This window comes from Excalfactoria chinensis, chromosome 3 (assembly GCF_039878825.1).
Source record: "Excalfactoria chinensis isolate bCotChi1 chromosome 3, bCotChi1.hap2, whole genome shotgun sequence".
NCBI classification, from domain to species: domain Eukaryota; kingdom Metazoa; phylum Chordata; class Aves; order Galliformes; family Phasianidae; genus Excalfactoria; species Excalfactoria chinensis.
In genome coordinates, this window is record NC_092827.1 from 96,368,660 (window position 1) to 96,382,257 (window position 13,598).

General features: G+C 40.2%; 1 protein-coding gene across 3 annotated transcripts in view; it reads left to right on the top strand.

The window, feature by feature from the left end:
* ALK (ALK receptor tyrosine kinase) overlaps nt 1-13,598 on the top strand; it is a 306,001-nt gene that overhangs the window by 232,254 nt on the left and 60,149 nt on the right. For all 3 annotated transcript variants that reach the window (XM_072332050.1, XM_072332047.1, XM_072332048.1), the window contains exons 6-8: nt 3,156-3,287; nt 11,659-11,790; nt 13,279-13,379. In XM_072332050.1, the coding sequence (XP_072188151.1) occupies nt 3,156-3,287; nt 11,659-11,790; nt 13,279-13,379 (365 nt within the window). The remainder of the gene's footprint in view (nt 1-3,155; nt 3,288-11,658; nt 11,791-13,278; nt 13,380-13,598) is intronic.

Sequence of the window (13,598 nt, forward strand, 5' to 3'; positions counted from 1 at the left end):
CCCTTGGCCTCACAATCTGATTTATTTATCCTGTGTTAGACTATGCCGTGTCATTTTTGCCTTTCATGCTGATCATGCTGCAGAGAAACTAACTCTAAAAGTAAGTCAAGAGTCCAGACTTTTCATTTCTTTCCCAGGTCTGGTAAGGGATTTGAACATTTCCAGTTCTGGACTGTGGTCAGAAGCAGGGCACGTGAGGTCCTCAAGGAGCTGTTTGTTTCTCCTTTCGATTTAGAGCCCGAAATACCATTTGTTTAATGTTGCTGTTTAAATAATGATTTGTAAGGCTCTAAGCCAGCCATGGTACAGCTTAATGACTGCTGTAATTTATGGATGCCCCTGACTATATACATAAACATTGCTGTAAATATAAAGGATGTCTCCCACAAATTTTCCTTTGGTACTCATTTGATACAGTTCATTTTCCTCTCCTTGAACATCTTCTGTATATGAGTTGAGACCTCTTGATTTAGTGATGAAGGTCCTTCTGGCTCCACTGGCCAGAAATGAAGGGGGCTGGGAAATGAAAAATCAGATCAAATGTCTGTAACAAAATATTTTAGTTGAAAATTAAGTTTCCTTGAACTTGGACACAGACATCCCTATAAAATGGCCTAGTGAAAGGGTCACTTGTATTTGGGCTTCTTTTGATTAGTTGTTTGTCTTACTTACATCTTCAGTTCATTTTGCTTTTGTGCGCATTGTAAGCAAGCAAATGGGAGACAGGAAAACATCGTGCATTGTCACAGAGCCCAGCCATTCCCTCAGCTGCAGCTTTGCTATTTGTGATCTCTAAGCTATACCAGGAGCATGTATATGTGCATCTAATGCAAATTCAAGCCAATTCAAGTGCCATCTCTGCAGAGATGAATAAGCATGCAAATCTGCTGTTTTGTTATGGAAGACAAGCTCCTGGAATTGCTTAATGTCTAGTTGTTACTGATTGCTTTTAATACCGCAGTCAGTTGACTTCAAGAGATTTGTGATTTTTGGGGGCTACAACAAAGACATCTGGGAAGATGGTAGGTGCTCTTGAATGCCTTGGCTCCATTAAAATTAGTGTTAATGCACTCATGCTTGGAAAACTGCCTTTACAAAGTTTTAATGAATTGCGTGAACAGAACAACTCCATTGCCTACAACAGCCTCCACTCTGAACGTCTGCGTGTGACTTGGAAATACAACAGTTTCTGGGCTAAAATGTAGAGAGTGCTGAGAATTTCTGATATTTCTAACCTCACGGAAATTCTCTGCTTAAGTTTTCATTAGTTGGTACTTGAAGTGATGTGGTGCTCCATGGGTTTGTTGCATACCCCAAGGAGAAAAGATCATTTACTAAGGTACCAGAACCAATTCTTATGGCTGTGTGGGCATCTATTTGTGCACCGAGACTGGTTTGAGGCAAGTGAAGAGCTTCGCTTCTAGCATAGGAAAGTCTCTTGGCAGTGTCTCGAAGAGTGCATTTCTGCAAAGAGCACTGCAAGGGCAAGGAGGGTATCTTCTCATTGCCATAAAGCCTTATAAAGGGATCCGCAGAAACTGTCAGCAACCAGCTGAGTTGTGTTGGTCTATTTTATTTTTTTCTGCAAAGCTCTCCTCTGTAGTCATGCCTTGACCCTGACTGAAATACGAGGGCAGCGTGCAGCTTGAATGCAGCAAGCCGGAGTGACTCTAGGGCAGTCAAAAAAAATTGAGCTGACAGTAAGGCAGATCACCCTTTTCAGGAGCCCAGGTCCTTTATTAAAAAGGTTTGACATGTATTCCCCCCACTCCTGAATTGATTTGCACCATAAAATAAGCTTGAAGAGAAGTAGTGGTTGTTTTCCTACATGCTTCATTAATTTTAATTTTGGCAGGCAATATAAATAAAAGTATCAAGTGCACATCTAATTGAATCACCAATGATTCCCAGCTCCCTGTAGTACCAGAGAACATGATGTAGCTGCTCTGTTTAGCAAGCATGGATGAGTTAGGCAAACAATGGCTCACTCTGCCCAGAGGCTTTGGTTTAATCTTTAGTAGTTACCCATTTAATGTGAGACAGAGCAGGAGTTTTTGCACTGAGGGATCTCTTTATCTTATAGACTTGTCTGTGCAGACTGTCAGGAAGGTTTCAGTGTGTTGGGTCTACACCCAGAATTTTGTGGAATGGACTCTTGTACTTAGCAGGCTTGGTCTCCTCCATATGTACTGTCTGAAGGCTGTTTCTGAGCTAATTCCTACTTTCTGTACATGACTGACCATTAAAAATGAAGTCGTCTAATCAGTCCTTGCCCCGTGTATCTTAGCCATAATGAAAGAATTCAGGTTGAGGGAAGTCTTACTACGCTGGTCACATTGAATGGTCTCCGACTATTCAACTGACAGCAAAATCAAGTGCCTCCAGAAAAGGACTGTGCCAAGAGACAAGTTCTCCAGATCATTTCTGAATGGATGGCATGGACTTCTAATAGTATTTTTCAGTGGCTATATGTCACTAGTGTTGGCTCCTTTCCATGTTGCTTTTTGCTGCTTGGCATATGGAAAATGAATCGGTGATTTTTGTAACTTAATAGATGTAGACTGCAGCAGGACTCCATGATTCATGGGGACAGGAGTACAGAAGCAGAAGGGGATCTAGAAGAGAAAGAAAACTATCAAGAGAGGTCGAACTGTTTTCTTTCTTGCAGAAGGGATATGAAGATGTAATATACCCAGTTCATAGGTCACACATGTTGACAGGGGAGTGTGATGAAAGCTTATGTTCTTTGCAGGCAGTGTAGACATTATTCCTGATCTAAAGAAGGAGCATGTCAGTCTTCAGGACCATCAGACTAGCAGCAATTCGCATGCAATTAAAAATCCATCATGCATATCATGTTGTTCTTGATAAGTACCGCAGAGCAGATTGTAGAATTTCAACCCTCTTTTCAAGGTTCAAAGCTGCCTTCCAAGTTAAAATAACAGACGTGCCTGGGAATCTTAGTTCTGCATTAGGTGGACTATTCGGTGTTTGGAAAGATCTGGTCAAACAAAATAAAATAACTACTTTCTCAGGTAACTATTGGACTGAGGGATTTTTATAACATCTTTCTCCCCTTTGTTGTTAGCCATGGCTGTGTTGGATGGGAGGAAGGCCATTCAGTAACCTGAAGTGTCTTTTTTTTTTTTCTCTAGGAGCTGCTTCTGTCTCAAAAATGGCTCTGGAAGGTTCCTTCAGCTGCTGGAATGGCACATCAATCAGGCTGGGCCAGGCGTGTGACTTCATCCGAGACTGCACTGAGGGAGAAGACGAGGGAGCAATGTGTAGTGAGTAAATCCAAACCCCAGGCTGTCCTCCTTTTCCTTCTGGGACATGGAAGCTGAGCAGCTCCTTCTAAAAGCATAGATTGTTTTGAATTTTAATGCCTGAGACTTCAGTAGTAATGAATTCAGTAATGTCAAAAGTCCAATGTCTTCCGTTCTACATGCACTTTCTCTGGATATCAGCCTAGAGTGGACCATTTGATATGTTTCTGTACTAGCCTTCATTAGTTCTGCAGCAGGTTTTTAAGATGTTCTCAGTGCCTCATCTAACAAAATCCTGATTAAAAATGCAAAGAAAGTATAGCTTAAATAGCTAGATGAAATGTGTGGTTTGCTCGTGCTTTTAATCAAAATGTGGTACAGCACGTGGCAGAAGACAGAAGGAGAGGAATTCTAAGGTATGAAAAGTGAGTGCAGCCAGGAGCTTGTCTTAAACCAACTCCTACTCTTGTGTCTTTGTTAATTACTCTTGTTTTCTATCCTTTCTTCAGCAGTCTTCAGTGCCTGATCTTCATCAGTCTGTAGATCAGAAGATAGATAGCTATTTGAGTTTTCTGGAAACTTTCTATGCCTAACTATTCCTGTAATTGTGTTACTTTAGATATTTCACGGCATTTCTTTAAGCATCTAAAATACCTCCATTGTGTTTCCCTTTGTCAGTATACAGATACTGAGGAGTAGTGGCTTGTTACATTTGCTAATAGATCTAACCTATGGATTCCTGTTGACAGGGCTGGTTTAGTATCCAAAATTACATTCCCTGGCCAAAATACCTGTACTGCCAGAAGCCTTTGGAATAGAAGTGACAATTATTCTCAGTTTAGTTTTCATGTGTGACAGCTAGATCAAGGGTCAACCTTGGTGAAGTAATTCAAACAAACTGTGGGTCTGGGTGACATCCAGACTAAAAGACCTTTTGGCATAAACTTAACGCAGCGGTGATCCACAACTCCTAGCAAATTTCACACTTGTTCTTTGCTGCTGACAAAGAAATAGACAGATAGTATCGGTGTGGAGAACAGTGGTTTGGCTTGGCACCATCTAGGAAATCAGTTTTTAACTTGAAGTGATAGGACCCTACTTTGTGCAATGAATTGTTGGAATTTGAAATATTTGTTACTGGCACATGCTGAGTGAGTATTAAATTCACCTCTGTAGAAATAGTGACAGAACTGCTGACCTGTAGCTGCTTAGAACCAAGAATGCTTTGTATTTACTGGTATCAAAACCTTCTTTTTCCTAAGAGCTTTAAAACAGAATCATAGAATGGTTAGAGTTAGCAGAGACTTCTGTGTCCATCTGATCCAATCCCTGCAGGGCCACCCAGAGCTGGTTACCCCAATCCTTATCCATGAGCTTTTGAACAAAGAGACTCTACAACGTCTATGGGCAACCTTTGCCAGTGTTCCATCACCTGCACAACACAGAAGTGCTTTCTGATGTTTAGATAGAACTTCCTATGTTCCAGCTTGTCCCCACTGCCTCTTGTCCCAGCACTGGGCACCATTGAAGAGTCTGCCTCCATCTTCTTTGCAGCCTCCCTTCAGGGATTTATAAACACTGATGAGATCCTCCCTTAGCTACTTCTCCGGACTGAACAGCCCCAACTTTCTCAGCCTCTCCTTGTAGGAGAGGTGATCCAGCCCTTTAATCATTTTGATACTCAGATCTGATAATGATATTTCTATATTCTACACTTTAATTGAAAAGACTTACAAAATTATGATAATTGTGGAATCATAAAATAGTTTAGGCTAGAGGAGACCTTGAAGATCATCTAGTTCCGATGAGTAATGGCTAGGTATAATGCATTTTCATGTCACTAGAAGTACAGAGACATATTATTTACTCTTGTTTAAAGTGGATTAGTTATACATCCAGATAGACTGTTATGTTCTTAAATGGTTCTGCCTAGTGAGAGTAGTCTTATCTATATCAGTGGGAACATTAGAGCTCCTTCTGTGGATTCGTGCTACTCATGGATGCAAACTAAATACCATCATTGCACAGGGCAGACCTAAAGCAATGTGACTCTACTTTTGCTATTCATGAGGATTTGTTTGGCTGCCTTTTAGCCATATGTGCAGCATTCATTCATAGCTATTAGCATAAAGCAGTATAGTACATTTATGTCAGCATAAAAGTTTTTCAAAATTTTTTAGATTTACTGAAAATACAGAAAGTGTAAGAAATGGGAGATATTTAACTGCCTATATAGCAGAACACTCCCCAGCTTGAGAAGACCTCACAGCTTGTTTTCAGCTCCAGGTGCTGGCATTGAGGCACATTGCTCCCAGCCAAAAATGGTCAAAAAACAACATTTTCCACTACAGGCAACAAAAAAGAAAGGCTCGCAAGAGCTTGGGTTGTGCTTATATGCTTAAAGCCTGCTCAGTTTTGTTGCAGATTGCCCTGCTTCTGTCTGTTTGTTGTGTTGAATGTTATCACAGAATGTCGGGGATTGGAAGGGACCTGGAAAGATCATCTGTTCCAATCCTCCTGCCAGAGCAGGAGCACCTAAGTTTTATTGGCTTAGAATTTCTCAAACAAAACAGAAAAATGATCAAATGTTTTAGATGTCAGTTACACCTTCATGGCAGCCCACCACAAAATGTACGTCATCTTTCAGCATTACAGTTGTTGTTTTAGTCCTGAGTAACATTATGTTTTCATCAGCTTTCTGTAGTTGTGGCAATAAGCGATTCAGATATATAGAGCAGGGAAAGGGGTTTCCCAAGAACTTCTGCTTACAAGAAAGAGCTGTCAGAAGAATGTGTTGCCGTGCATGCAGCTGAAAAGGGAGCTTTTCAAATTACCCTTAACCAAAGGCTTCTAACTTTGAGCTTGAAAAATATGTTCTTAGTTGTTGTTTTTTTCCTTTCACAGTCTTTTAGCTGCTTGGAATAAGTCTTTTTTCCATTTCCTTTTTTTTTTTGCCATCTTACCATTTGATTCTTATTCCTTTCTTAACTGGAAAAAGCTCCCTGAACCTGCTATTTGTTAACATCTCTTTAATTATCAGTGGCCAATGAAAAGTTACGGTGCTTGTTCTGCAAGCAACCAATTAGTCTTTGTAGAAAAAATCAGACAGGGATGACCCCTGGAGAAAAGCATGTTGCTGTCTTGCTGTTTGAGTCATAATCAAATAGGCTCACAGGGGGAAAAGACGGCTTCAAAGAGGCAGATGTAGAGATAGATGCTGAACCATGTTGATTTGGGATCAGACTTACAGATCTAACAGACTGATAGAAATGCCCCACTGGAGATTATTTTGCAGAAGCATGCTTTGCAGACGTATGTTAAGACCAGATAGTGGTGGTCTTATGTCTTTGCTAGTAAATTCCTGATTATTAATTGAAACTTACTGAAAAGAAAAAAAATAAAATAGAGATTCTTTACTTGTGCAGATTGGAAGGGCTCTGCCTTTACCAAAGAGGAGAATTTGCTTTAGTAGTTTCTTACTTCTCTTATTAGGTAATAATATCTTGGATTTTGGTTCAAGGATCTTTTGTTGCAGGGCAGTGAGTCTAGAGAAGAAGAGAAGTTCTACTGAAACAAAAGTGCATACACTTTGTTTAGTCTAAAACTATCATAGAATCACCAAGGTTAGAAAAGACCTCAAAGATCACCCAGTCCAACCGTCCACCTACCACCAGTATTTCCCACTAAATCGTGTCCCTCAAACACCTCTAGGGTTAGTGACTTCCTTAGTTTTTGGGTCAGGTTTGCCAGAAACATTCAGCCTGGGAAAATATTGGTTGATCAAACAGAGCATATAGGAAATTTGTGGATGTGTTTAATAAATATATATAGTGAAAATGAAAGTGTTGGTGGTATATTATCTGGAGACCCAGAACATGGAGGATTCACTTAGAGGATGTGACAGTCCCAGGACTTATTCTTTCTTCTGTCTAAATGAATTTCAACCCATATTTCTGATATCCATGGAAAGTTTCCAAAGCAGTGTGGTCTGGAATATACATTTTGGACAAGAAAGGGTTGTTCAGTCCCTCCTGGTCTTGCTCTTCCACACTATGTAAACATTACCTGCAGGAAGAATTGAGAGTAATATGTGTTGAGGGTCATGGTTTAGTGAGAACTATTGGTAATGGGTGGATGGTTGGACTAGGTGATCCTGTGCGTCTTTTCCAACCTTTCTGTGATTCCGTGATCCTCTGCCTTGCAGATGAATTGCATAACTGCTGGGTTATAGGGTAATTTTCACTCTTTGCCTTACTTAATATTTAAGAATGTTAAACAAGTTGGATTAATGCAAACAGATGAGGTAAGGAAAAGTAGGTTTACATTAGGAGTGACTCAAACTGTTCTGTGTAGTCAGATAAGTGCTTATACACAGCTGTCAAGTGTCAGATGACAGGTAGAATTGGAACTTGTAAGGTTTGAATTTGAGATAGCACAAGCCATTGGCAAAAAATAAAATAAAGTTTACTTTCCAGGCAAAAAACAACAACAACAACAAAAAACAGAACAGCAACAGTGGATTCATGTGTCTTGCAGATAGATACAGGCAGCAGAATCCCCTTGCAAGCAAAATGAAAAAGCAGCCTTGTTGCATTGCAGTCCTCTCAAGGTTCCTGTCTTGCATGTACAATTCCTTCTGCTCCTTTCCATATCAGAAGCTGCAACTCTAGCAATGAATTTTAATTTCTGACAGTTCTCAACTTAGCAATGCTTTCCATTATTAAGGGAAAACTCTTGTTGACTGTATCAAAATGTATTTTCCCTTTCTCTACTTCATTTCTGATAGAATTTGGTAGACAACTTTGGTAGCACAGAGACAGCCATTGAAAACAAGCTCACATTTAAGATTCTTGTGAACTTGTTTGACTAAATGCCTTCTGAGATTTTCTCCTACATTTGGGAAAGGTCTTTACAAAAGATGATTCATCTTTTATGTTTTTGTCCTTTATAATACAGGTCTGAAACTTCACTCAAAACTTTAAACTGTAGTAGACCCTTATTGATTTGCACCTGGTTTTGAGTCAAGAGCCAGCCAATAATGAAACTGCTCTGTCTGCCTTATGAATTATTCCAGTTGCTAGTTTGTTTTAATGCTGTTAAAGGATGAAAAAACTGGGGGTGAAGGTTGGTGGTGGTTTTGCTTTTTCTAAAACAAACAATCGAAGCCACTTGAGTTTAACTACCTGTCAGGTAAAATCACTCAGAAGGCTTGAAGATACTTGGTTAAAAAATGTTTCAACACCCTTCAGCATCTCTGTTTCTCAATGAAAAGCAGACTTACATTTTCACAGTACTCAAGGTCTTGATTGGATTACTTTATTCTCTGTCCCAAATCCCACAAGCTGCCTCTTGATTTTAGGGAGTTCTAAACCTTTTGAAGTTTCTTTCACCGGTGGTAATACCCAACATGACCTACTGTTTCAGTAGGCATAATGACTGCTCCATTTTACTTGTTTTAACAAAAAAATCAGGTTAGCTTTCCTTCATCAGTGCAGTGTGAACACTAATGTGAGTTGGAAGTGTAAGCATTCAGAACACTGTGAAGTAGATACTGACAGAGGAGTGCTAGCCAAAGTGCTCTTTGTGAAGCAGCCATACATACTGCACTTATGACTCCATGCATTTGAAGTAAGAAAGAGCAGCACGTTGCACCAGTGCACAAGACATCTGAAAATTCGTAAAAGATTAATTTGTGCAGGAGCAATCAAATTTCTGAGGAAGTAATAGCTTCTTATTTATATCCTTACTTGTTCATCTACAGTGAGCTTTTTCTGGCTTCCAGGCAGGGATTACTATTTAGGCTCCTCCTGCTGCTCTGACTTCTTTACATCAACCTAGGTAAAGTGGGGCTGTGAGATGGATTCAGCTGGACATCAATCCAAGCTGTTTCAGTAGGAATTCAGGACACATCATAATTTGTTATTTTGTTTGGCAGCACAATGCAATATAACCAAATTCTGCAGACGGGTGAAGCACAGGGAGGCAACTTTCAGCTTAACAGCTCTACGTTTAAAGACTAGGCTGAATGAACTGGGAGATGTTTGGTTTTTTTTAAAAGGAAAGACTTGAAAAAGTCTCAGCTTTCAGTTTTTCATAACAAATCTGTGAGTCTGCAGGAAATAAAAACAATAAAATATACCTCTCACCTGTATGTCAGGTTCAAATTTGGACCTACTAAAAAGCCATAGATGAGAGGTTTGTTTCAGTCACCTCTGTGAAGTGAGCTGTGATTCAGGCTCCTAGAAGTATTCCTGGTCCAGACAGTGCAGTTATGTTGCTCTTTTCTGAGGGTAGACTAGGAGGAAAATGAATGTGTCACTGACAGTGAATTGCCTATTGAGGAATGTATTTGCAGTCTAAAAATCTAATTGTATCCTGGGCTGCATCAAAAGAAGTGCAGAAAGTTGAGGGATGTGTTTTCGCTTCTGCTCTGCTCCCATGAGAACTTACCTTCAGTGCTCTGCTCAGCTCTGGTCCAGAGAAGGCCACAAAGATGCTCAGAGAGCTTGTTCATCTTCGAGGAGGAGAAGCTGTGGGAAGACCTCATTGTGACCTTCCAGTACTTAGAAGGGGATAACAGGAAAGGTTGGGGAGGGATTCTTTATGAGGAAATGTAGTGGCAGGACAAGAGATAATGATTTAGGTTATATGTTAGGAGGAAAAACTTTTGACATTCATGAATTCAGGAGCTTTCTCTTCCCATAGGGAAGCTAATGGAATCCTGGTATCGTCTCACCAGCAGATTCTCTTGCTTTAGGAACCTGTAGTTTATCCTACTTTTTGTAAGTCAAGAATTTTTTACTCTGACTTTGACAAACAGTTGAAAGGAAAAACTAATTTCCCGGATATGTGGTTTTATAATGTGTTTACACATTAGATTTATTTTTATCTGGCAATTTCAAACAGACTTCTGGTCTCATTTTCTTTCAAGAAAAAAATTAAATAAATAAATAAAAAACAACAAAGACACTTTGAGGGGATATTTAGGGGTACAGAGAAGGAGGAATAAATGGAGGCTAAACTGCTAGCACAGATTTGGGTACATAACTGTAAAAGCTGTAAGAAGTCAGGAATATCGTCATGCCTTTTATAGCTACATCTGAACATCCCAGTACTTTTTCTGTCTTACTGGAAGAAAGAACAGCCCCACTGAGCACCTGTGTTCAGGGCCTTTGTGCTGCCACACCTTAGGACTGGTTTGTCTATATTTGTAGGATAAAAGCAGTCTTCACGCTTCTTTTATGTCTCTTCTGGTATCTTTGATGCGTAATGGAACTCCATATTTAAAGTGCACCTTATTTTTCCCAGGCTAGGTTTTCCCATAATAGCTAGTTTGTGCCCTCTTTACTGCTGAGGAGCTTCCCCACACCTGTCAGAGCTGTCAGTTACACCCTGGGCACAAAATCTGTATTATAGATCATGAGTTATCCACTGAAAGTCAAAATCACGTTCTAATGCTGGTGGTTTTTACATGACATTTTACAAGGCTCGTTTTCTCTGAGGTTACTTAATAAGGTCAGAATCTGCCATCGTGCTGAAGAAGAGAAATGCAAAGGTAGAACCGATCAGCAGTAGAAATTAAGGCAATGTGTTTTTATTAGAGATGATGGGAAATGTGATTTTGTAAGTTTTCAAGGGATTGAGTGAATTGTGGCACAATTTTTACCTGTGTCAGTGTAAGCGTATGGCTGTGATGTGCTTTACACGTTCTGTAAGAATTTGGAACGTAGACAGAGGAGATGGAGAAAGTATGAAGTCATGTGCTGCTCTGAACGCAACGATTATTACTTTAAAACTCGTTAATTTAAAGGCAAAAGGGTAACGTGTCTTTATTGTTTGGAGCTGGAAACTTGCCTGAAATCCTAAGCCAGTGACAGAATGAGTGGGCTGCAAATCCTGAAAGTATAGCTTAAAATAAACTATTTTCTTCCATTCATCTCACCAAACAGATCCACAGATGCAGAAACTGAAGCACAAAAGGGTTCAGTGCTTTACCTCATTAGAGGCACTTCTCACAGAGGGGGGAGATCACAGTGCTGAGCTGGGCTGGCTACAAGCACAAAGGGGGAAGCATGTTAGTAATTATCACTGTCCAAGATTTCCCCAGCATTAGAGGCCAGATAAATACCTGAATGCCCCATGGTGCATACTGAAATATATCATCTTCCTTCACTTTGTCTGGAGGGAGGCACTTAATCACAGTCCTGGGCTTGCCTCCCTAACCACTGTCTCTGTGGTCAGGCACATGCATGACTCCACATAAAAAGCAGCTGTGTGGTTGTCTGCATGTCCTGGGCAGCTCTGTAAGAATAGTCAGCTTCTGTGTGTGCCCACGTGTCTCATCCACAGCTCATCCGTGTTATTCTGGATGTGTGTTTCTCTCCATCTTTAGGAAAACTTCCCTCTGGCTTTTACTGTTCATTTGAAGAAGGGGACTGTGGCTGGATGGAGGGCTCATCAGCATCCCGTGCTTCTCCATGGCGAATTGGGAGCCTGGAGTACAACCACTTTCCTTCAGTTGAAGGTATGTAAAAGTAAACAGTGCAGAAAGCAGACAGCAAAAAAAAAGATAAGCAAATGGTGGGGAGGTTTCTTGTGTGCTTACAGATTCAACCTTCAGTGAAACATCTTTCTGCTATCTGTGCTATGAGCAGAACTATTCTGCTCACTTCCCTTCTTTAGGAGGAGGCTAATATCTCAGGTTTCCAATGCTGACACCAGAAAATAGTCCAGCCTCCCTCTAGACAACTTCCCATGAAGCATTCATCCGTGTGCCCCTCCACCACACTGAACTGGTTTTTATTTCTAATTTACTTTTTCTGTGTCTGTTTTGCTTCTTTTTTCCCTTCACGCTTCCAAATTTTCCTTCTCTTTGCTCTCTTGTCCCTTGAGTTCCACTTTATATATGTGTATATATATATATATATATACTTTTATATTTACATATATACACTTTAACATATATGTATGTAAAACTACTGTGTACTTACTTCCTCTACCCAAATCCCAGGATTCCTTATCCTTCTTGTACAAACCACTGAAGGTTTATACCCTGGGCACTGAACTGCTGCTGGTTGAGTTTTGGTATGCAGGCTGCCTGGCACGATAAGACTTTTCCTAATGCAGTAATGTAAATCATTGAAGGCATTTATTGTTGAGGCACAGAGGTTCTTAATGGGATGCAATAACAGCAGAGTTAATGGTGTATAATCCCAACATCGGTTTACTAAGTTACATCCTTTGTTAAACATAAAGAGTGAGATTCTCTGCTTTCGAGTGAACTGATACAGACTACAGTGCAGCCACTCTGATTTATGCCACCTGATGGCTCAGCCCACAGTGCTGCAGACCACAAATGAATTGAAGCATAGGTAAACAAAAAATCGAAGGCCCAGGAAGAGGTTACTATGGAGAGATGGCAATAAAATGATGATGATTCATGATCTATCTATGCTGTAGAGGCAATTTCATTGTAAGCTCAAATAACTAAGATCCAGGTAGTGGTACCTTCCTGAACTGCAGGGCAGAACTGAAATATTGCAATATATACTTTTCGATCTAGAGCTGTCAAGGAAGAACTCTAATGTTACTACTGCCCTTGGTTCCTCTGGTTACAGCTAATGTTTAAGGTAGCAGAAGTACTTCAAGCTGCATTAGTATTGCTCCCTTGTTAGTTCGTTGCCGTTGTTTGATTTTGTTTTGATGAAGATGAAGGATTGTTTCCAAGTTTGTTTGTTGGTTTTTTGTTTGTTTGTTTGTTTTGTGTTGAAAAAGATGCTAAATCACCCTTTCAAGAAGGATAAATTGGAAGTTATGGTGGAATAGAAGATAACTGTATGTAGTCAGGCTGCCCAATGAGAATGTAAAGCTGCTTCCCTATGAAACTGAAAAATACATTTTCCTGTCTGATATCCTGCTGTAGGAGGAACCAACTTACACAGGCTTTAAGGAAGTTTCATAAAACCAGAAGATGGGTTCTGCAGTTTGACCTTTTTCCTGCTCTTTTATCTAGATTACGCACTGATCCTTGACACCAGCAAAGCACCAGCAGGAGCGAGCACTGTAATGACCAGCGCTACGTTTCCAACCCCTTTGAGGAACTCCCCCTGTGAGGCAAGTCATAATGGTTTTTTTTCTCTTTTGCACTTTAAAAAGCTTTTTACTCTGCCTGACTCTGGTTTTCAAATATAGGCACTAGATCAGTAGCCCAGCAGCCACTTTCCCTGTGGTTTGTCTTTGAAATATACTTATTTAATGTTCCAGTGTGCAAAGAAAAGAGGTGGTTGTCTGCTCGAAATGCCACTAAAGGTATACTGAGAAGTTTGGTGTGTC